We start from the raw sequence: 21,553 nt of genomic DNA on the forward strand, positions 1-21,553 counted from the left end.
TCATCCTCCTCCTCTCCATTTTATCTTTGGAGGAGTATATTAGGCTGAGAGTTGGTGACTGGCTCCGAATCCTCCTGGTAACTGAGCAGGGAATAGAAACTGGATCTCAGTCTCAGTCCCAGTCCCAGTGCAACACTTTAACCACTAGACCACACACTGGCAAGAGCATCAAAGATCACCCAGGACATCCTGAGCTTGCACAGAGCCTTTCGTCATCCCGTTCTTCGACCACTAAGAGCCAGGCTGCTTCTGTTCTTGGCAAGCACCGTTAACACATGAAGGTGGAGAACTTGGTGTTCAGCCACTACCACAGCGGCAACGGTTGTGCAGGCCCTTTCGGTAGCAGTGGCAGTTCTCCAACACAAGCCCAACAGTTGGCTCCTGTGCACATTAAGCAGCTGGTATTCCCAAAACAGGAGAGATGCCTCAGTTGTAAAAATGGCAATTCTACAATGCTTTAATGCTTCCGCTTCTTAAGGCTGCAGATGCCATTCAACTGAGTTGCAGTTCTTCAAAACGCATTGCAGAAGGGCAGGCGGTGACCACGTGTTTCCATCCTCTCCCATGACTTTCTTTCAGCACTTTGCTAACTGAGAAATGGCAAGGCGGGCGGGCGGGCGGGCGGGGGGGGGGGGGAACGGACCACAGTCCTGGCTGGAGGTAGCACCTGCTTTCACGCTGCAGCTTGCGTGTGCTTGCTAGGTCAGGGGGCGGCACAGGGGAAGAGCTGCGTGGAGGAATGCACGGCATGGCAAGTTACCCCTTTAGCCCTGTCACAGGAGAGGGAAACCCTGAAACATATTGCACCTAGGCGTTCTGCTCCCTGATATTATATAGTTGTGCACTACAAGCGTGACGAGGAGGTCACAACGGCACTGCCCCATCGCAAGAGCCTTCATCCTTCCTTAACCCTTGCAGCATCAGCCCAGAGGCCAGGCCGCCAGTCCTGGAAACTGTATGCTCGTGTCTGAGAAGTCTATCCGCTACAGGAAGCACAGAGTGCTCTGCTCCAGCGGCTGCTGGTGCGTTTTGCAGAAAGGACCTGCAAAGATCACGTATTGCCTCGCGTGCGCTCTGCTGATGCGGTGGGCTGAGGGAGGAGGGAAAGGAAGAAGACTGAAAAGTTTCCCGCTAAGTTTAATCCTCTTGTCCAGGTGAAACGATTCACTCAGCCCGCTACCCACACTCCAGCAGGGCGTTCCTGAGGAGCGCATCTCTTCCTCTGAAGCACCTGACTATTCTCAGAGCCACGCTTCTTCTAACTGTTACAGCAACTGTCAGACAGACTCTTGGAAAGTACACGCTCCACAAGGATAGTCTAAGCTTCAGCTCCTTTTCTTGCCACTTGGTTTTCCACTGGCCACATGTCCTCTCATACAGAGACCTTGTCTTGAGAAGCTACCTCTCCTGCCTCGCTGGGCTGCAAGAATGGAGCACCACTCTTTCTACTGTCTTGTGTCAACTTTATTAGTGTTTCTAGATAGCAATGAAGAAACTTTCAAAGAGTATGTCCGGAAAGGTTACACCGAGCATCTGTGACCTGGCGTCTTGTACTCACAGGCACCCTCTGCCCCCTGCTGGGCAGACCGAGGTCTGTATTCTTGGTCCTGCTGGCTGTGTTTTAGGTGAGGTTTTCTGGGGTGTGGATTTCAGGCTGAACCGGGCCTTGTGCTAGTGCTGGAGGATCTGCCGCCATTTCAGGGGCTTGGGGCTGCAGTGGCACTGGTGCCTCCCCCTGCTGCTGCGGGCCTGGCAGACGGAGACACGGTTCCGGGGACAGGGCAGGCACGACTGGTGGATTCTCCACGTGATGCGGCTGGTGCTCCCTGTCTGGGGGCCCAGCCAGGGGTACCTGAGCCTGTGGGTGATGGAACGTGGAGGAAGACGGGGCACCGAGGAAGGGCTGTGGGCCGTACGGGAACTGCTGGAAGGGGGCTTGGGACGGCTGTCCCGGCAACGCGGCCATCATGGCCGCCGCGAGTCTGTCTAAGACGTGCGTCTGCCTCTCGATGGCGGCCGTCCTCTCTGCCATAGCCCTTTCGAAGGCCTGGTCAGAGGCTCGCATGGACTCCCGCAGAGTCGTCGACATGAGCTCCCCGCAGTCCCGTATGCTCCGGGCAGTGTGGCGCGTGGCCCACACGGACAGCAGGTGGTCCCGCGCCCTCCGCTGAGACTCCTTGGCGTCCAGCTCCTGCAGGACCTCGCAGGTGTGCTCCCCCGTGATCTCGATGGCCCGCACCAAGTCCCTCGCGAGCTGCACGCGGTCGGTCTTGCGCCGGTTCCTCAGCCGGGCAGCTCTCTGCGCGTTAGTCAGCGACCCCTCGGGCTCCACTCTCTCCATGGGGGTTTTTTCCAGGGGTTTGCACTGGGCTTTCAGAGTGCTCGTTTCTCGGTCCATCCCCTTGAGCCGCTCCTCCTCCTCCCGTCGCTCTGCAGGGTTTCAAGGGGGGGGGGTTGAACACTGGTGTCAATTCACAGGCCGCTCGGTTGGCATGTGGATATCTCTTATTACAATTATTTTATCATGACACTTCTAGGTGTTTCTAATTAACAAGTAGGATGCCATAAAGGCCACGCTCTAGCTACATTTTTAAACTCGACTTTTAGTGAACAGCTTGCTCAGCACAGGCTGCCAAAGACTTTTAAATAGTTTAATGCATGCTAATTCACATTTACAAAGCCTGTAACTAGGACACTTATCAGCTCCCAACGAAGCACTGCTTCCCCCACTCATAAAGGGGTTTCCAAGGCAACTGCCCCATGCCGAAGCAGCAGCATCGCGACTTACCAGTGGCTTCTGCATACTGGGAACGGTCCTGCTCTCTTGACCCTGGTGGGAACCCCAGCAAAGCTGAGCCACTCCGCTCCTCAAACAGATGAGCCAAGGCCGATTCGATCAGGGGCGCCTCGTCCATACCACGTCCTTCCTGTTTTTTTGTTTCGGGTAGAATAATACTGTCATTTAGTAACTCCTCTTCGGCAGGCGGCTCCCCCGTTCGGGCCAGAGAGCGCATGATGACGTCATCCACATCTGTAAGGAAACGCTCCTGCTCCTTGGCCTGGGACAGCTGTGTCGGGACTCTCTCGAGCACGGAGGACTCCGGCAGGAGGGAGGAATTCACTTCCATGATCGCCTCCGTGGCCAGATCGACTTCCGACAGTATTGTCTGAGGAAAACTGTTCCACGCTGCACTGCGCGATTCCTGCTCGGCCTCCTGTGCTGGGGAGCAGGTGGGGGAAGAACGAGAGCTGGTCACCAGGGCCCGCGACCGCACGCCCAGGTGCTCCTGTGTGGTCTGAAATACCGTGGGACTACTCGTCCGAGAGGAGAGGGTTGGGCTGCTAGTCCTTGATGCAGGCTGAGTCCTCTGCACTGCCAAAAGCGATGGGCTTCCTGAGCGTGCAGTGCGGTCTCGTTTGGCCCGAATGAGATCCTGAGAATGTGAGGGTTGGCACTCTTGCTCCGTCTCCATGCGTGGCAGCTTGGTGGGAGGGGCAGCGCTGGACACGGAGGAGATGGCTGCTGATGATGCGGAAATACTGGTGTTCGCGGAGGATGGCCTGGACAGAGACAGGGCTCTGCATCCCGTCCCGCCAAGAGGTTGGTGGGACTGCGGTGGAGGCAGCTGGCTGGCGCAGACTCTCCGGGAGGAATCTGGACTGGGAGAGAAGTCCCTCTGGGACAAAAGGCTCACCTGCTTGGCGTGATGCTTAACTCGCAGCTGATGAGCCGCTGGGATGCCGCCGCTGGCTGCGTATCCCGTCGTCATGTTCTTCTTGTTCAGCAGTATGGTAGCCAGCTTGTCATAGAAGGGCATGGTGCGCGGTTCCACGCCTGGCTGTTTGTTGTGGGCTGTCACCTCTTTGAACTTCTTTTTGAGCCCGTTGATCTTCTCCCGGCACTGCGCGGGGCTGCGTGTGAAGCCCTGGGCTGCCATTTCTTCCGAGATCCACGTGTACACGCTTTCGTTCCTGTAATTCCTTTGCAGGGTCTGCTGCGCCTCTGGACTGATCCACAGGTCGATGAACAGCCCCAGCTCGCGATGAGACCAAAATTTTGCACGTATTCTCTGCGAGTCCGGAGTGCCGTTCACTCGGGAATGCACCTGCGATTGCTGTGTCCCCGTCCGTGGGGCAGGCTGGGGGGCAGGCTCATCTGTGGCAGGGAACAGTGAGGAAGAATGAGGAGAAAAGGCCTCCTGGAAAGCCTCCTCGACCATCCTAGGTTCTGCGGGGTGAGGACATTTCCCAGTCATCGTGTGTTCCAGGCAGGTCCAGTCAGTTCAGACAAGCCTGGCAGCTCACCATGAGAAGCAGTGATGGAGGACCAGTGGGAAGTCAGCCACCAGTTCCTCACTGTACTTTCCCCCCACCCGACTCCCACCACGCAGAAGGAGGGAGCAGGGAAATTCCTTGGAAAAGGGTCCCCCCCCCCCAACAAATTTTTACAGGCATGTTTCCTGCAGGTCTTCAAGGAAGTGTAGAGTTCTGGTACACAAGAAACTGACAATTTGGGGGTGTTCTCGGTGGGGACTTTGTGAGCGGGAGTGATGCTTAATTTGGGTGATGGGCGAAACTCACTTGGGGGAGGTTTTGGGGTGGCTGGAGAGTACCTTTCGCAGATAAATGCAGGCACTTTTCTGAAGGCAGCTGGTGAGCAATTGGAGAAGTGGGAAAACTGTTTGTTTTGGAGGGAGAAAAGGGATTCAGCAGCAGCAGTGTTAAGGTTGGTACACAATGGACTTGTGTCAAAGCACAGCACGTGTCAAAGACAATTCAGGATGGCATAGCAACAGAGAGAAGCATCTCAAAGGACAGTAAGCAGAGGTAAGTGCCAGGCAGTTAATGCAACCCAAACCATCACGGGACCAGCATCACCAGCAGGCCAATTATCTGCACCTGGTGTGCGCGTATGTGTGTGTACTTCTAAACTGCCACATAATTATCAAGGCATCACTTAGTACATGCAATAAAGCAGCAAAACCACCCAACTGTTATCACAGGCAGTGCTGGGCTGCAGAACGCTGTTGGTGGAACACCCTCGCTGCTGTTGCCAGGGAAAGGGGCTGGCAAGAACGTGTGGTTGCTTTTGTTTTGCTTTTTATTTCACTCACCTGTTGACTTTGTAGCCTGGCAAAACAACCCTATGACCTGGCTTTGCACATCACAACTGAGGGCTGTTAACACAACTGAGGGCTGAAAGCCAGAGTTCACAACCTAGCAATTAACCGTGGATGGGATGTTTGTGATTAACAACCCCTAACTGGATAAAGCTATGGCTTGGCTCATACTGAACAACCAAGAATGAGATACTGTAGTATAGAGAGGTTTTCACTGAACTGGTGCTCTCCAGGTGTATTGCGGACCTCAGTGCCAATCATTCCCTAGCCAGCACAAAAACGCAGGCTTGGGGTTGATGCCTGTTATAGACCATCGCAGCATTTGGGGGCAGAAGGATTTGGGGGCAGAAGGATGATAGAAGACTATAAAGATATGGAACTCAGTCCTAGTTAATTCATCTGGTTTTTCAGAAATGACCTGCCTACCCTCCATTCCCTTTTCCTTTCCTTTCCTTAGGACTTTTTGGCAAAAAAGAAAAAAAAAAAAAAAAAGTAGTATAGAAACATTAACAGGAGGAGATGTAAGCTGCCTTGAGCTCTTTGTAGGAAAAAGGCAGGATATAAATCGAAAAATAAATAAATAAAAATTAATAGCAGGAAAATATTAAACATGACTTTTACCTTTAGCTTGTGAATCTCTGCATATTCCCTGTGGTTTTTCTACCTTTTGAACAGTACCTAGAAAGTACAGAAGCATTATTAATAATAACAATAGCAACAACCACCAACCTGAGCATTTGAAGTGAAAAATCTATGATGAGATTTGGGGAGCTTCTTCTAGTTAACATATCATTTAGAGCAGGGATGGTGACCCACCAGAGCAGAGGTGCAGTCTGACCCTTTGTGTCCTGACGCTGCATGCAGTAGTTTAGGCTCCCTCCCTTGTCCCAGCCTGAGGGCTGCGGAAGGGAAGAGGCATCCCCGTGGTTCGCACTGATCGAAGTTAAATAGTGTTAAATATCCGCAGCCAGAGAGCAATGGGCAATTCCCTTTATTTGGCATGGAATTCATCCTCCCAACTGGCCAGCTTCAATCTGCCTGGCTTTTCTCTAACTACGGAAAGCCTGGACAGAGCACAGCCAAGCCTGACAGTCCCCTCCACTCCCAGGTCTCCGCTTTGTCAGCCCCGAATGCACCGGAATGCGTGGCTTTGGTGGCTACAGGTCTTCTCAGCAATGCCAGGCCCCTGGCTGATCAGCGTCTGGAGGAGCCCCGGGACCAAATGATGGCGAGGAAAGGACCCTGCCGCTTGATGTCATGCAGTCCAGGGAGGACTGAGTGCATTCTGACATCCCCTCTTCCATAAAATGGAGCCACCCACTCTTGATTTCAGGCTGGATATAGTATTAAACCAGAAAAGATTATTCTCCCCTTCTGATATCCTCCTCATCCCCAACACTTACCTTGATTGTTCGATGGGACAGATAAGGAGAGCAGTACATAGTTGATTGGTTGTGCAGACATAAGGACACCTGTCACCAAAGATGAGATGCAGAATTGTGACAAATGCAACTTTCCTCCAGCAACCTACCGGGTCATGTCTCTGAGCAAGGGACACGTGCAAACATACGTTGCTACCATGCCTTACTTTATATCTGAGGCCTGACTCACCTCTCTGCTGTCATCTTATGCCTTGATGCTAAGTATTGGCAGGAATCACCCAAAGGAAGCACGATCTCAGCCTACTTATTGGTCTGTCTGATTTCCGATCCCTCTCTGTAAACCGCCTATCCTCCACATTTGCAAATTTATTTGCAAAATCTTCACCTGTCTAGAGTTGCTGGCTAAGCTACGTTCTCAAGTCCTAGGCAGGTCTTTTCCGCTTACATGCTGCCAAAGTAGTTTAGAGAAAAAGAGAGAAGGAAATCAGCCACATAAGGATCTCACAGCGTGCTTCCAGTGAACTCAGAAGTCATTAGTATATAGTCACACAGTTGTCTAGAAAATACAGGACAAGATGCACCCCTATTTCCCCCTTACCAAATGAGGTTTATTGACCCAGTTAAAAACAGAAGATGAACTATGCTTGGCCAGGGCTAAAGTCCATCCCATCCAGCGTTCTGATCACACAGTGGCCCACCGGATCCTCCAATGGTGAGCTCACAAGCAGGACACCAGTGCAAAAGGGCGCCTTCCTTTCCTATTTCCCAGGTCTCCCACAAGTCTGCTTCATGGGATGCACAATCCTCTATTTGTACAATGCACTATGAAACTGAGAGTTTGATTTTCAAATCCTTTCCTAATGGTTTCCAAAAAGGAACGTGAAGTTTTTCACAGCAGCAGCAGCAGCAGCAGCAGCAGCAGCACAGTGGACCAATGTTTTCATCGGACTGTCCACCACAACCTCCGATCTCCTTCTCACATCTGGTCCAGAAAATATGCGAAAGGCGAGCCGTTTGCCGCAGTCTCCGTCGCCTTCACACTCACTCACACTGAACTGCACCTGTCATTCAATGCCCATCCCTGTGCTTGGCAGGGATCCTTCCAGAGCTCTTTACTGCCTCTCGCTCTTATTCTCCAGAAATCTCCCCCCAGCTCCAAAATAATGAAGGGATGCAGTGCAGGAAAGAAAAACCAACTTCTCCCTTCTCCCCAGTCCTGGAGCCTCCTCTTCTGTGAGGCCAAAATAAAACTAAAAAATATTTTAAAAAATAAAAATAATAAGCTCTTATTCCAGGTTGGCTGGAATCCTGAACTGAAGCATCCCTCTTAGGGACTGCGACATGTTACTGCAAAGTCCTACTTTTGCTGCTCTGCTGTTCCTTCAGTAAACATTTTCCAAGTCCACGATGCTACTTCTGAGAATGCGCAAATCTGGCACGCGTCTCAGATGAGCAAACAGTGTATCTACAAACAATTTGCAAGCCAAAAGCTTTGCAAACCAAACCGGAGCTTCCGAATGGATGTCTGGTGCATCCCAACTTAGAGGAACGCCATCTGTTACCTGAGCAGGGGGCACCAACAGCCTGGTTCATTCCAGATCCGTCATGAGCAGGGGAGACGGCACCTTCCCATTTTTCCATCTTTACCATCACATCAGGAAACCCTAATAAGCAGAGACAGGTAAGAAGAGGTCATTGTTGGCAGCTTAGTTACACTGAAATCTCAGGTTTTCCTGCCAGACCTCATGGTTTTCAAATCAGATGTTTTCTCCTTTGCCTCACCAGAGTTGTGATCTGGAGTGCCATTTTCTTCCATGTTCTTTTGCTCCAGAATCAAATTCTCTTCCCCTCGCTTAGTCTTGCAGCTCAAGTCAGGCTTGAGATTGGGAAATCCTGTTAGGTGCCAAAGAAGGTGATTTCTTTTAATGGGCTTGAAAGAAATATTTGCAATACTCTTCAAGGCTATTCCTTTGAGCCCTTGCACATGTGTGTGTGAGAGTGTTTGTTGGACCTCACAGAGAACTAGGGCTAAAAAACGACCTTGTGTTCTTGGTCTGGAAGGTTCCTACAAACTAGACGGTAGTTTGCAGGGAACAGCAATCAGTGTTCATAGGTTGCTGATGCACATCAGAAAGAGTCTGCATACACTGTCCAGCCTTGAAAATCAGGGGCTGATTAACCCATGATCTGCTGCTATCCTGTATGACCGATGCCAATATTGGGGTCTGGTCACTGTCCCCCTAGCTGGCTCTTGTCTGCAGTGGTGTCATGCACAGCATAACACCCCCAAACGACAACCTTGTCCTTTAGGGAGAGTGCAGCCCCATTCAAAACAGGCTGACTGTCTGCCAACGGAACAGATGATCCACCCACCAACAGAACCGTCACTTGAGTCACAAGGTGGCACGGAGCAATTGTTCCCAGCTTAGGCTGATATACCAACTATGACCCTGTCTGGACAGATGGAACCTGGCTACAGTAATCCACGCTCGGATTACTGTAATATGCTCTATTGGAAAATGGTCCAGAAACTTCAATTGATTCAAAACAGGGCAGTGTGGTTGTTTTCGAAAACTGACCTATGAGATCATAGTGCACCAGTCGTCTTTCAGCAGCACTGGTTATCAGTTGAAGTTTGGGCCCAATTCAAAATGCTAGCATTAACATTTAAAGCCCTAAATGGCTTGGGGTCAGATTATCTGAAAGAGGGCTGCACCCTGCGTGTACCTACTCAGGCCCGAAGATCATCTTTTGGGATGGAGGGTGGTTGAAGCCCCATAAATGAAGGTGCTTACTGGACATGCACATGGAAGACTGGAGCCAGGGGTCAGACTAGATGATCCGAGAGCCCCCTTCTGACTCACTCTGTTTCTATGATTCTCAGGGAGCCCCCTCCAAAGGAAGGAGGGTGGCAACCAGGAGAAGGACCTTGTCAATTGTGGCACCCCATCTATGGAATGAGCTCCCCAAAGACACACACCCAGCACCTACTCCTTTTTCTTTTTGGTGCCAGGTAAAAACCTTTTTAGTTTCCAGGTATTTTAACAATTTAACCTTTTAGTTTTAATATTATGGTAATATTTTATCATATATTGCTGCTGTACCTATGTGCCAACTCGATAACAGTTGCTTTATTATTGCTATTGTTGCAATTTATTGGCTGTATTATTCTATTGTCTTATTCTGATATGGTGCTTCTATTCCTTTTGTGTATGTTTTTAACTTTCTTAACCACCTAGAGAGCATTTTGGCTATTGGGCGGTAGAAAAATGTGAAGAAATAAATAATAGCACATACTGTTTTCAAGCACCTTCTTGGCCTTTGAGTCCCACCGTGCACGTTTTTTCTCCTCCAGTAAATTGGAGGAGGCCACATCAAGTACCCAACAGACCCAGCTCTCTAGTCTACAGACCATCCAAAATTTGTTCTCCTTTAAGGGTCCACAAAAAATATTTTTGCAGCAATAAATTAACAAAGCTGGCTCTCTGGAATTCTGGGAAGCAGTGAGAAAGTCTGCAACAGATTCTGAATGAATTATCCTTGCACCCAATGTTTTGAATGCATCCTTCACCTGAATGGGCAGTTGGGGGGATGCTGTTTTCTTCAGGAACATGATGATCTACTGCCCACAGTTCCTCCTCTTCTTTCACCTTTATCTTTATGTCAGGGAGCCCTGATGAAGAGAAAGATGTCACAAGATGAAGCAGGGACAGATACTCCAATCTCAAGAGGCTGGCAGTGAATTTCTGCTCAATTCTATGCAAAACTCAGTGCTGCTTTGGCCAATATACTAATGATCTCTCCAAGCTGGATATTCATGTCCAAAAACAGATGAAGACAAAAAAATGGAAAAGATACTCCACATTACACAAGCAAATTCAGATGATATTCAGCCAGTTAAACTTACTATTCCCCTTATCATGAAATATTTCATGTGAGTTCCTCTGGCATTACACTAGTCTTGTGAGATAGACCATTTGTTCAACTGACTCAATGTTCAGTCCTGGCTACTCTGTGTATCTGTGTGTGATTTTTTAAAAGTGCGTCTGACAACTAATTTTGAATTAATTCTTAAGGTGTCCTGATTTAGCTGAGTGAGAATCTAGAAAGGTCTCATACCTAAGTTACCATGTGCGAAGGTCTCGATTTCCTCCGAGTTCAGATTATTTGGTACCCATGATTTTTCTTCCTCTTCCTCTTTTACTTTTACTGTCATAGTAGGATACCCTGATCAAGACAAGGACATAAGGAGAGAAGACAATGTGCTGGATGTTGACCAACATCTAGAAATACCAGAGGTTGCCCAGTATCTATATACCTGTTCTGAAAGAGTTGAAGTCTCAGTTCTCTTGCCTTGAAAAAATGCCACTGATCCATAGTTAACAGTTATATTTCCTATTTTTCAGAATATATGCAGTTTCTTAGACCCATATAGCACTTCTGTGCCCTGCCATGAGACCTGCGCTATTCCTTGTACATTCCCTTCATTTTTAGAGCTTTAAAGCTGTGAAGAGACGATGAGTGACTGGGGTCCACATGTTCTACAAGTGCGTTTTAAAGGGCAAAATAAAATCACTATATAACAATATTTTGCAAGTCCCTTATAAAATCACTATACAACAATATTTTGCAAGTCTCACTTCCTTATCTATAATGACAGATTCTCTGAGCATCTCTTCCTTACCTGAGTGAGCCTCTGGGGAAATCTTGTTCTCCAGTCTGTGAAGATCTAGAGTTTGACATTCCCTCTCTTGTTCCATCCTATCTGGAACCTCTGATCAGGGCAGTAAAACCAGAAACAGTTCACAGGAGAGAGATTTGGACTATCTGGGGTAGCAGAAGGAACAGTTTGTTTGCATACAAATTGAAGAATGTTGCTTTTAAAAAACGGTTTTAGATTTAATTTTTCTGTTCTCTCACCCAAGCTATGTTTTGATGTGATCTTTCCTTCCTCCGGTGCTCAGGGGTCAGGGATCCAGTAGTATTAAACCTGAAAGAACAAGCTTGTTCTTTGAATTAAGAAAATGTACTTGAGGGCAAAACCCAGCAGAAACCTATGAAATGGAGCACATGAGTTACACTGTGCACAATAAGTATCTTGGGTATACAAGGTACAGTGAAAGTACTCTTTTAACCTTATCATTAGATAAGACCTAATTTTCTAAGAAATCTCTAGTCTGGTAGCTGGTTATGCTCAGAAGCTATCCTAAACCAGACTTTTCAGGCAGAACTACTGAAGTATGATTAACTGGTTAAATTCAATACCTATATATATTTTCATACCTCCTACACATTGACATTCACTGCAGTGGTGTTGGAATTAGGAGGGCAAGACTGGGACTCAGGCGATCTGGGTTCTAGTCCCTGCTCAGCCATGGAGTCAACTGGGTGACTTTGGGCCAGTCACAGACTCTCAGCCCAACCTACCTCACAGGGTTGTTGCTGTGGGGATAAGATGGAGAGTAGGAGAAAAATTATGTATGCTGGTTTGAGTGCTTTGTAAAAAAAGGTGGCATATAAAACTAATGAATAATAATAATTCACTGTCTCTTTCTAGCAGAAGAAGAACCACAAAGGTGAAAACTCTAGGAAGTGCCAGTCACTAAATTTTCTAAACTTTCTTTGAAATCACTGAATCCTTCAAAAGAAAAAAAGGCATACTGGGAAGGCAATCCCTATGCAAAAGGAAGATGCCCAGCTTATTTATTTATTCATTTACAATATCTGTATATTGCTACATATTCAAGGAGATCCACAGCTGTAAACACGACAAAGTTAAACAAGTAAAAGTATAAAAACAATATGTGTAAACTCATTAAAAACAATGTAACAGCAAAACCACAGCTGGTCAGCAAGAAAGGGCTTCCCAGAGCAAGGTTGTTTTTAGCAGCACTGAAAACAGCACAAGGTTAGTTCTTGACCTCCCAAAACAGGGAATTCCACAGAAATGGGGCCACTGCACTGAAGGCTCTTCTCCTGGTGGATCCAGCAGGGTCATAGTTCAGTGCGGAAGCACCAGAAAAAACTCCTCTGATGACCCCCATGACCAGGGAGGTTGGTAAGAACGAAGGCACTCTCTTCCAAGTTGATCCAGGGTTTGTATACTGGTACTAAAACTTGAAAGCTGGCCCAGCAGAGAAGAGGTAGCCAGTGCAGGTCCTTCACCAAGGGTGTTGTATGAGGAAAAGAGGAGCCTTGTAACAGCTAAGCTGCTGCCTTCTGCGCAGACTCCGGCTTCTGGAGCAGCCTTAAGGGCAGCCCCACAAACAGCACGTGGCTGAAATCCAGTCTTGAGGTTAACAGCACAGGTTTCACCATGGCCAAGCTACCCTTGTCCAGGAGAAGTGGCAAATCAATTGGAGGTACTCAGAGTCACTGCAGCTACTTCGGATTCCCCTGACAGCACTGGGTAGAGAAATAGTCCCAGACTACAAACTTGGTCTTTCAAAGGAAGCTCAGTCCCATCCAGAACAGGCAGTGAACCTATCTCCTGGACTCAGGAAACATTCACCCACAGGACTTCTGTCCTGCCAAGATTTAGCTTGTTTATTGGCCCTCATCCAGCCTATCACCAAGTTCAAGCATCCATCTAGGACTTACACAGCCTCTCCTTAAAGAAGTACAGGGAATGATAATCAGGTTTACAGATGATACCAAACTGGGTGGAATAACAAACACCCTGGAGGACAGAATGAAGATCCAGGGCAATCTTGATAAGCTTGAACGCTGAGCTGAAAGCAACAGAATGAGATTCAATAGGGACAAATGCCAAGTCCTCCACCTAGGGAAAAGAAACCAAAGGCATCGATACAAGATGGGGAATGTGTGACTCAACAGAACTGAAAAAGAAAAAGCCCTTGGAGTTTATTGTGGACAACAGGCTAAACATGAGCCAACAATGCGATGTAGCTGCAAAAAGGGCAAATACTATTTCGGGGTGCATTAAGAGAAGTATTACTTCCAAATCATGAGCAGTAATACTTTCCCAATACTCTTTGCCAGTCAGACCTCATCTGAAATATTGTGTCCAGTTTTGGGCACCAAGATTTAAGAAAGATGCAAAGACACTAGAGGAGGGCAAGAAAAATGATCCAGGATTTGCAAACACTGCCCTGTGAGGAGAGACTGAGAGAACTGGGCATGTTCAGTCTTGAGAAGAGAAGACTGAGGAGGGACATGATAGCACTCTATAAGTACCTCAAAGGCTGTCACAAAGAGGCAGGTCAAGATCTCTTCTTGCTCGTACTAGAGTGTAGGACACAGAATAATCAGCTCGAGTTGTGACAACCCAGATTCAGGCTAGACACCTGGAAGTTTCCTCACTGCCAGAGCAATACGACAGGGGAACCAGCTGCCTGGAGAGGTGGTGGGCTCTCCCACCCTAAAGACATTCAAAAAGAAACTGGATGGACATCTGAGTGGAATGGTGTGAACTGGTGTCCTACAACAAATGGGGGTTGGACCTGATGGCCTTCATGCCCCCCTTCAACTCTACTATTCTATGATTCCTACACAGTTGTCACAGGAAGACAGTGCGGTTTGTCACCAGTGAGGACACTTGCATCCAGAACCCCAGTGGCCATTCCCATTCGGAATGGCCGCTGGGGTCCATAGAGATATTAAACAGCATTGGAAATGGTAATGCGGCAGTATCTGAAACTCCCATGGCCAAACTGCAAGGAGTCCAAGGAACAGTCACCCAATGTTACTCTCTAAAATTGACCCTACATGAACTGGAACCCCTGTAATGCTGTCCTGAATGCTGAACCCTTGGAGTTGATCCAAGAGGGCTGTACACTTCCCAGAGAGCCCTGAAGTGCTAAGAAAGTGGCTTATAAATGCAATAAATAAACACACTTGCCTATGTCCCTCTCCTGATAAATGTCGTTCAAGTTTGATTCAGTCCCATAACCAAGTTGAAACCCAGAATGAAATAGGGGTCTGGATCATCAGTATCCTGAATCTGATCTCACAAAATCAGGCAAATGACAACATCAGGTACTCTGACTGGAGCTGTGTCAAGTTCATTGTGGGGAGAAGTGATTTTGTCCTCAAAGTGTGATGCAAAAAGGTCTTTGAGGGGCCCCGAGACCCATTTGCTGGAGAGAATGTTAACGGCCCCTGGACTGCCTGGAGGAGCTCCACTGGATGCAATGGACCACTGCCTAATTGGCACAATTATGTACTCTGGAGCATGTTTCACCCTCTTTACTTTGAGCCATTCACCATTTGCACTCCAGCGGATGTCCAGTCTGTTCCATCAACTGCAGCTCCCATGCATTCCACGGCATACAGCTGGAGAGGGCACACTTGTGTAATTGCGTCTACGGCTCTCTGAATCGTACTGTTGCACAGTGAAACTAGGATCTTGGCTATTTCACCATCTCTGTCCACTGGGAAGTCCTCAAGAGCATTCAGGAATTTATTAGATTCCGTCAGTCTCCCGGGATGGACCATCCAAACAGACCACCTACTTCGTCAGGGAGGAAGTAATGCTGTAAGTTCATGCTTCACTAGGTCATGATGTTACCTCACTAGTGGGATAACTTGCAACCCTACCCCCCAGTTTTCAGACATGGAAAGAAGACCAAGTCAAGGGTATGCTTGGTAGGATCTTGACTTGTAAACTGTGGAAACATGTTTATGTTTCCACATGTTATGAGGATGGGCCCTATAAAGTCCAGCCAATGGACAGTAATCGCAAATAGCATCTAGCTTTACAATATGTGTGTGTGTGCTGGTGGGGGGGAAGAATCAAGAGTGATTCGTTTCTCCTTTCATCCAATGTCAGTGCTTAGTTATTTCTGGATTTTTTTGTGGAGGAGGCACTTGATTATTTCCACTTGTGAAGTAAAGTGGAACTTTGAAACTTGTACTTTGAAAAGTTCAAATCTGTACACTTATACTTCTTTTTGCTAATCTGAAATTCCTACCTTGAGCTGTGCTGTTCAGTAGACACCTCTTTGAGGAAATTTTACAAAGTCTCTCTGGATTCTCAGAAACATACCTGTGCTCCGAATATTAGAGTGAGGGGAAGAAATGAAAGGAGCATTTAAAGGGTTATTGCAAGTTGCTCTAATTTGGAGATTAGGCTTGTAGAGTGGTTATTGGTGGCAAAGAAAAAAGGAATGTATTAATTTTGAAAGCAAAAGGACAGGAGAAGAGCAATCTTCTTCACAGATGAACTAGTCAGAGCTGGGCAAAGACATTTTGCTCTCTCAGGTAAAGTAGCAAATTATGTTCCTCCTCCTATTAAAAGGCTAGTCAAGTTATTTTCTTTTCAGAGGCTAGAGGTCTCAGAAACTACTGTCTCTCTCCCTACTACTAAAGACACTGGCCTACTCTCGGTGGCACATGGGTTATTTAACCTGTGATAAGCCACCATTTAACATATGCAATCCCCTGAACCTCAGTTCCTGTCATCCAAACCTGACTGCTATGAGTTAATCCTCACATAAGTCTTGGCTTGTTGAAAGGTTATGCAAGATCTGTTTATTCTATGAATTGTTTAATTATCATATTACTCCTGATGACTTAGTTCAAACCACATAGCAACCCCCAGCTGGAGATCATATATTCAAAAGGAGGCCAGCACAAGCTACTGCTCCTTGGAGGTTGATTAACCCAGGATGGGCTGCCATGTCATGCAAACCAATCCTCTGTGACTCAGTTTGTAGGAAATGTTTAACCTATGATTTGCAGGGAACAGTGGAAGTGAACAAGCTGCCTCCCACACACTCAGCTCCTGGTTTTGTAAACATACCAGGAAGAGTGCATTCCTAGGTTGCTGTTGTGCCATGCCGATTCAGTAGTCTGTAATGCCTTGTGCTAAACAACCCAGAATGTTAACCCACCCACAAATCATGGGCCAAAAGCCATGCAATTGGTGGGCTGAAAAGAAAAATTGAACTGTGGTGTGTGGACAGAAGATAGCAAGGGTATGGAATGCTTTGCTGAGCCCCTTTCAGCTTACAGGATGGTGAAGGAAAGCATGGCTTGGTCCTAATAGGTCCTATACCTATTAGGCGAGTGCACACCAATATTCTGTTGCATGTTCCAATTATTATTTAGGTAAAATCCACTTTAATTTACTAAAGCAGTTAGTATCCATTCAGTGCTGCTGCTCCTACTATAACATCAGTTTGTGTTGCATTTTAATATAATTTAATAAACTGCCTTGAGCTTCAATCTGGTAAAAGGGTGAAGCAAACTTTTGAAAAAAATGAAGGGAAATTGGGTCGTGTGTGTGTACATATGCGTGTGTGTGTGCATATATACAAATGTGTTTTAACGACAAGAAGGAGCAAAGATAGAAAATCTCTGGAGGAGAAATCCTCAGAAGAATTGAAAAAGTGAAAAATGATTTTTTTTAAACGAAGCCGATTTCAGCGGGTCTAAAGAGCCGCACTTCTACACACAGTTGCTCACGTGTAAGCCTAACAGAACCGTGTGGGGCTGCCATCGCAGACTTATCTGTTACATTTCTAGCCTCCTTCTCCTCCGTGGAGCTCAAAGCTGCTAATCCCCTCCTTTCCCCCTCAAAATAATCCTACCAGGTAGGCTCGGCTCCGAAAGCGCAAACACGTATGTGACTCAAGGTCGCACGGCGCGGGCTTCATGTGGGAACGTGCGGGGGCTTGAGCCGCGGTCTGCCCCCGTGCTCGGCTCAACCGCCTGATCCCGCCTGGCGTGAGGAGAGTTCAAGGCACGTTTGACGGGCCGTCGGAGGGCAGGATGGGCTCAGCTCCACTCTACGCTGGGCTAGGCTGGCGCTGCACCTCTGCCCGCGATCGGCCCGGGGCAGCCCCGGGAGGACCCCTCTCCTCCCCCACGCCCTGAAAAGCCACACTCACCACGAATCCTTCCAGATCTTCCCACCTTTCTTTGCTTAACCGATCCCTCCGATCCTCTTCCTCTGTTTGGCCGCGCCAGAAATTCTCACTGCATCTCCCCGATCACACAATTACGACTTCCAAGATGGAGAGAGGGCGAGCGAGTTTTAAAAACAAACCGAGACCCCGCGCACCTACTCCTTTCCTCCTTCCTCTTTTATATATCGTTACACGGAGAAGGCTTTGCGGCTTGTTCTTTGTTTTTCCCCTTCCCACCCTGCGATCCGTGCAAGACAAAAACTCTTTTGCAATGCAATCCTCCAAAGCCAAACCCTCCCATTCGGCCACCTGAGCGCATGGATGGAACAAGGGTCGATGCGCTCGGCTGTCGATTGCTCCCGGCTGGAAATTCAGCGCCTGCCGGGGCGGAACTCTTGCGAGGGGGCGGGGCGAGGGGAGGGGGAGGGGAGCCGCTTTGTTATTTCTCCCACGTAAACGCGGAGGAGGGGCTGCTCGGCTGCTGCGGGAGGCTCGTGCCTCCTTCGCCGGGAGTAAGCCCGTCGGACTGAACGAGGCTTACTTCCGAGTAAAGCAACACGGGATCCGGCCGCAGGTCTTTTTGCTTTTGCCTGCTTTTTCTTGCTTCCTCTCCGAGGGGGACTTTGGGCCAACCTGCTGTTTCCCCCGTTCCCGGTGGATTAGAGCATAAAATGAGGGGGGACCGGACGCTGCCGTGAACTAGTTGGAGGATAAAAACCGAATAAACTTAATAAAACGAATCGCGCCCTTTTGTGTTGATGTGTTTCAATAAGCACAGAATCCTACATTGTTTAAAAATAACTAAAATACTTTAAAAATATACTTACACTCAACTACAGAGAAGTAGCCTTCATAGTCTGTTGCAAAACCAAAAAAGTGCCTTGCGGTAGCTCATAAGAATATAAGAAAAGCCCTGCTGGATCAGACCAAGGGACCATCTAGTCCAGCACTTCCTAGGCACGGTGGCAAACCGGCTGTCCGCAGGATCTCTGTGGCAGGATGGGTGCAAGACCTCCGCCTGTCCAAGCTCCTCAGCGGGTGCAGCCAGTCCTGCCGCCTCTGGTGAAAGAGCTCATGGATAGCCTCCTCCCTCATGAACCTGTCCAATCCCTTTTTCATGCCAACCAGATCGGTGCCCATCACCGCTTCCCGTGGCAGGGAATTCCTCAGTTTAACTATATGCTGTGCTTAAAAATACTTCCTTTTATCCTTCCTAAACCTTCCCCCAATCAGCTTCATGGGATGACCCTGGGTTCAAGTGTTATGAGGGAAAAAAAGTGCCTCCCTCTCTTTATCCATTCTGCATTATTTTTAATGCCACTATCATGTCCCCCTTATCTTTTTTCTAAGTTGAACAGTCCCAATTCTAATAGGGAAGATAGTCCAGTCACCGGATCATTTTTGCTGACCTTCTCTGCACTTGCTCCAACTTCATAATGTCCTTTTTCAGGTAAGGCAACCAGAACTGAACACAGTGTTTCAAGTGTGGTTGAAGCAAAGATTTGTATAAGGGAAGTAAGATTTTGGCAATTCTAATTTCTCTGCCATTCTTAATGAGGCCTAGTATAGAGTTTGTTTTGTTTTGATTTTTCACAGCAGCTGAGCACTGGGCCAACATTTTCATGGGGTTGCCCACCACTACCCCCAAATCCCTTTCTTGTTCAAGTCACTGCTAGTTCAGATCCCATCAGTGTATACTTGAAGTTGGCATTTTTGCCCCAACTTGCATTATTTTACAGTTGCTTATACTGAACTGCATTTGCCAGTTTGATTTCTGTTCTCCCAGTTTGTTTGTTTGTTTGTTTAAAGTTTTTGTATGCTGTCCCAATTACTAAAAAAGTCTCTGGGTGGTTTTTGGTTTTAACCACCCTAATGAGTTTAGAGTCATCAGCAAACTTGGCCTCCTCACTACTTACTCCTAGTTCCAGGTCATTTATGAATTGGTTGCAAAGCATTGGTCCCAATACAGAATGCTGTGGGACTGTACTGGTGACATCTCTCAATTGGGAGAAATTGCCATTTATTCCTCCCTTCTGTTCTTTAAGCAATTAGTCATCCATAAAAGGGCAGCTCCTTCATTCCATGAGTACTTAGTTTGCTCAGGATGAAAGGAACTGATAAAGTCCTGAACAAGGGGAATGTGACAAAATTTCAGATTCGTGAAAATTCCCATGTACCAGTAACACCTCAAAATCCTGCTTCTGTCTTCTAAATCTAAAACTAGTAAAAATAAAGTATTTTAAATAATTCAACCCTAGACTTGTAGTATACAACTACAACATTTCGTATATGTACTACAACAGCTTTTGAACTTTTGGTCTGAACAGAAGCTGGCAGAAAAATGTGTGAAGAGTTGGATGCAGCATCTTGAAGAAGAAATATTGTCCCAACAATGGACAAAGGATATAAAATTCACTGCATGCCAAGCATTAAGAGAAAATTGGTATAAGATGTACTTCTGGTGGTATATTACTCTGAAAGATGTACAGAAAATGGGCAACAACTATAATGGAAAATGTTGGAAATATAAAGAGATAGATTTTACCATATGTGGTGGACATGTGATAGAATTAAAAGGTTCTGGAAGCAGATATATGCAGAGATGCAGAAAATACTTAACAGTGACTTTCTAATGAATTCCAAGAATATGTTATTGAGTATTGTGCCAGAGACCATTAAAAAGATTGAGTTATTTAAATGTATGACAACAGCAGCAAGAATAATAGTTCCTCCAAAGTGGAAAGCAGAAGATTGTTCTGCTGTTGAAGATTGGAAAAACAAGCTTGCAGAGTATGCAATGATGGCAAAGCTAAGCAATTGTATCAACAGAAGGCCAGTTAAAGAATTCACCCAAAGATGGAACACTTATGAGCACTTTAAATAATTGTTTAAAAAATCTAATTTTTACAGATGTCTGTGATTACCATTTTAAATCAGAGCAATGTTATAATTTATAAGTAATTTTTTAGACTGGACAAATTTCTGTGTGAGAATTGAATGGGTTGGCTGGAACAGTGTCTGACAGAGACTTTCACTTTATTATAAATGTGTTCAAATGTTAATATTGCATGCTAAATTTTGGAATGACCCTTGATGCCTTCTTTCCTATATATTCTCTTCTTTTTTATTGTACTTTCTAAAAATAATTTTTAAAAGTTGGGGGAAGTGCTTTTTTTCTTCTTTGTAGGATATGAAGACGACTTTGGAGTGCTACTCTTTTTTTGGCAATTTCTTTGCCAAGTACAGATGTCAGATTAGCTTTGTGACTATGCAGTTGTGGGTCTTAATCACATAGGCCCATAGCTGGATTCCAACTGGAGGTGGGGCAAGGAAGATGGACTCTTGCCCAGATCACTTCAAGGATGCTGCCTTTGACTGCCTCCAATGGGTCAGGTGAACCGTGGCCCATAGATTTTGGTGGCACTTCCCCAACTTCAAGTGGTCCTCCACAACATGGCTCAAAGCTGTCAGGCGACTGCCTCATAAAAGCCTGACAAGGAAGGCACCACCTTGTGTCTTTCTCCAAGATAAAAGAAGAAAAGAGAGGGCTGCCGGACTTCCTCAGCAGTCGCGCTTGAACAAGGGGCCAGAAGGTAGCAGAAGACAGACTGAAATAGCAATAGCAGAAAAGGATAAAACCTCAGCAATATGCAGAATGATTTTCCCGGGGAGAAGCACAATGGTGGTCAAAAGAGAAGAGGGAATAGGCGGGAATCCACTGGGGACATGCAACATGGGTTCTTTGGGAAGTCCTGCTCCAAGTGTCCAGCTTTGCTCAGGCACAGGCGTCCCACATGTGTGATGCACGGAGACGCGGGAGACATTGTCAGGATCCAGCACAGCCTCCTTCAGCCTGACTGGTCGTGTGAAGGGACTGAACTCAGGAAGGCTGATCTAGCAGCTGGAGGGTGTTATATAAATGGTATAGATGTGAATCGGTTCACTCTTGCAAAGATGTCTGTGTTACAACCAACAACATTTTGTAAATGGCAACTAAAAAACGGTCTGATGTCAGTTTCAGAGCTAGGTAATGTACTTAGATGTATTCATTTATTATTTTCAAAGATAAAAATACAAACATCTTAGCCATATTAAAAGATTAAAAAATCTAAAAATATCCTGTATTGGTTCCACCCTGACTAGAATCACTGATTTCCAAAGCAAGTGTGGTGTCGACAGC

General features: G+C 46.9%; 1 protein-coding gene across 4 annotated transcripts; it reads right to left on the reverse strand.

Annotated features, from left to right (window-relative positions):
* Nucleotides 1-656: 656 nt before the first annotated feature.
* LOC123017784 lies at nt 657-18,220 on the reverse strand. 4 transcript variants are annotated; one of them, XM_044419358.1, is made up of 11 exons: nt 18,201-18,220; nt 11,423-11,492; nt 11,187-11,329; nt 10,622-10,729; nt 10,074-10,175; nt 8,285-8,395; nt 8,065-8,166; nt 6,524-6,592; nt 5,742-5,798; nt 2,789-4,156; nt 657-2,430 (listed from the first exon to the last, which is right to left on the reverse strand). In XM_044419358.1, the coding sequence occupies exons 3-11, from the start codon at nt 11,260-11,262 to the stop codon at nt 1,622-1,624; spliced, it is 2,802 nt and encodes a 933-aa protein (XP_044275293.1). In that variant the 5' UTR covers nt 11,263-11,329; nt 11,423-11,492; nt 18,201-18,220; the 3' UTR covers nt 657-1,621. The 4 variants fall into 4 exon arrangements, with proteins under 4 accessions (XP_044275293.1, XP_044275290.1, XP_044275291.1 ...); XM_044419355.1 differs by lacking the exon at nt 18,201-18,220 and adding an exon at nt 17,356-17,689; XM_044419356.1 differs by lacking the exon at nt 18,201-18,220 and adding an exon at nt 13,103-13,208.
* Between the last annotated feature and the right edge of the window lie 3,333 nt (nt 18,221-21,553).

The sequence above is a fragment of the Varanus komodoensis genome, unplaced genomic scaffold, assembly GCF_004798865.1.
Source record: "Varanus komodoensis strain SLA01 unplaced genomic scaffold, ASM479886v1 scaffold102, whole genome shotgun sequence".
Classification (NCBI taxonomy): Eukaryota; Metazoa; Chordata; class Lepidosauria; order Squamata; family Varanidae; genus Varanus; species Varanus komodoensis.

What these genes read in the sequence shown, in the direction of transcription:
- LOC123017784 (XM_044419358.1), bottom strand. Translation starts at nt 11,262, where the DNA reads ATGGAACAAGAGAGGGAATGTCAAACTCTAGATCTTCACAGACTGGAG. An exon ending in TTCCCCAGAGGCTCACTCAG is followed by an intron (nt 10,730 to 11,186) that starts GTAAGGAAGAGA and finishes TGTCTTGATCAG; the next exon opens with GGTATCCTACTATGACAGTA. An exon ending in TGTTGGTGCCCCCTGCTCAG is followed by an intron (nt 6,593 to 8,064) that starts GTAACAGATGGC and finishes CTTTGGTGACAG; the next exon opens with GTGTCCTTATGTCTGCACAA.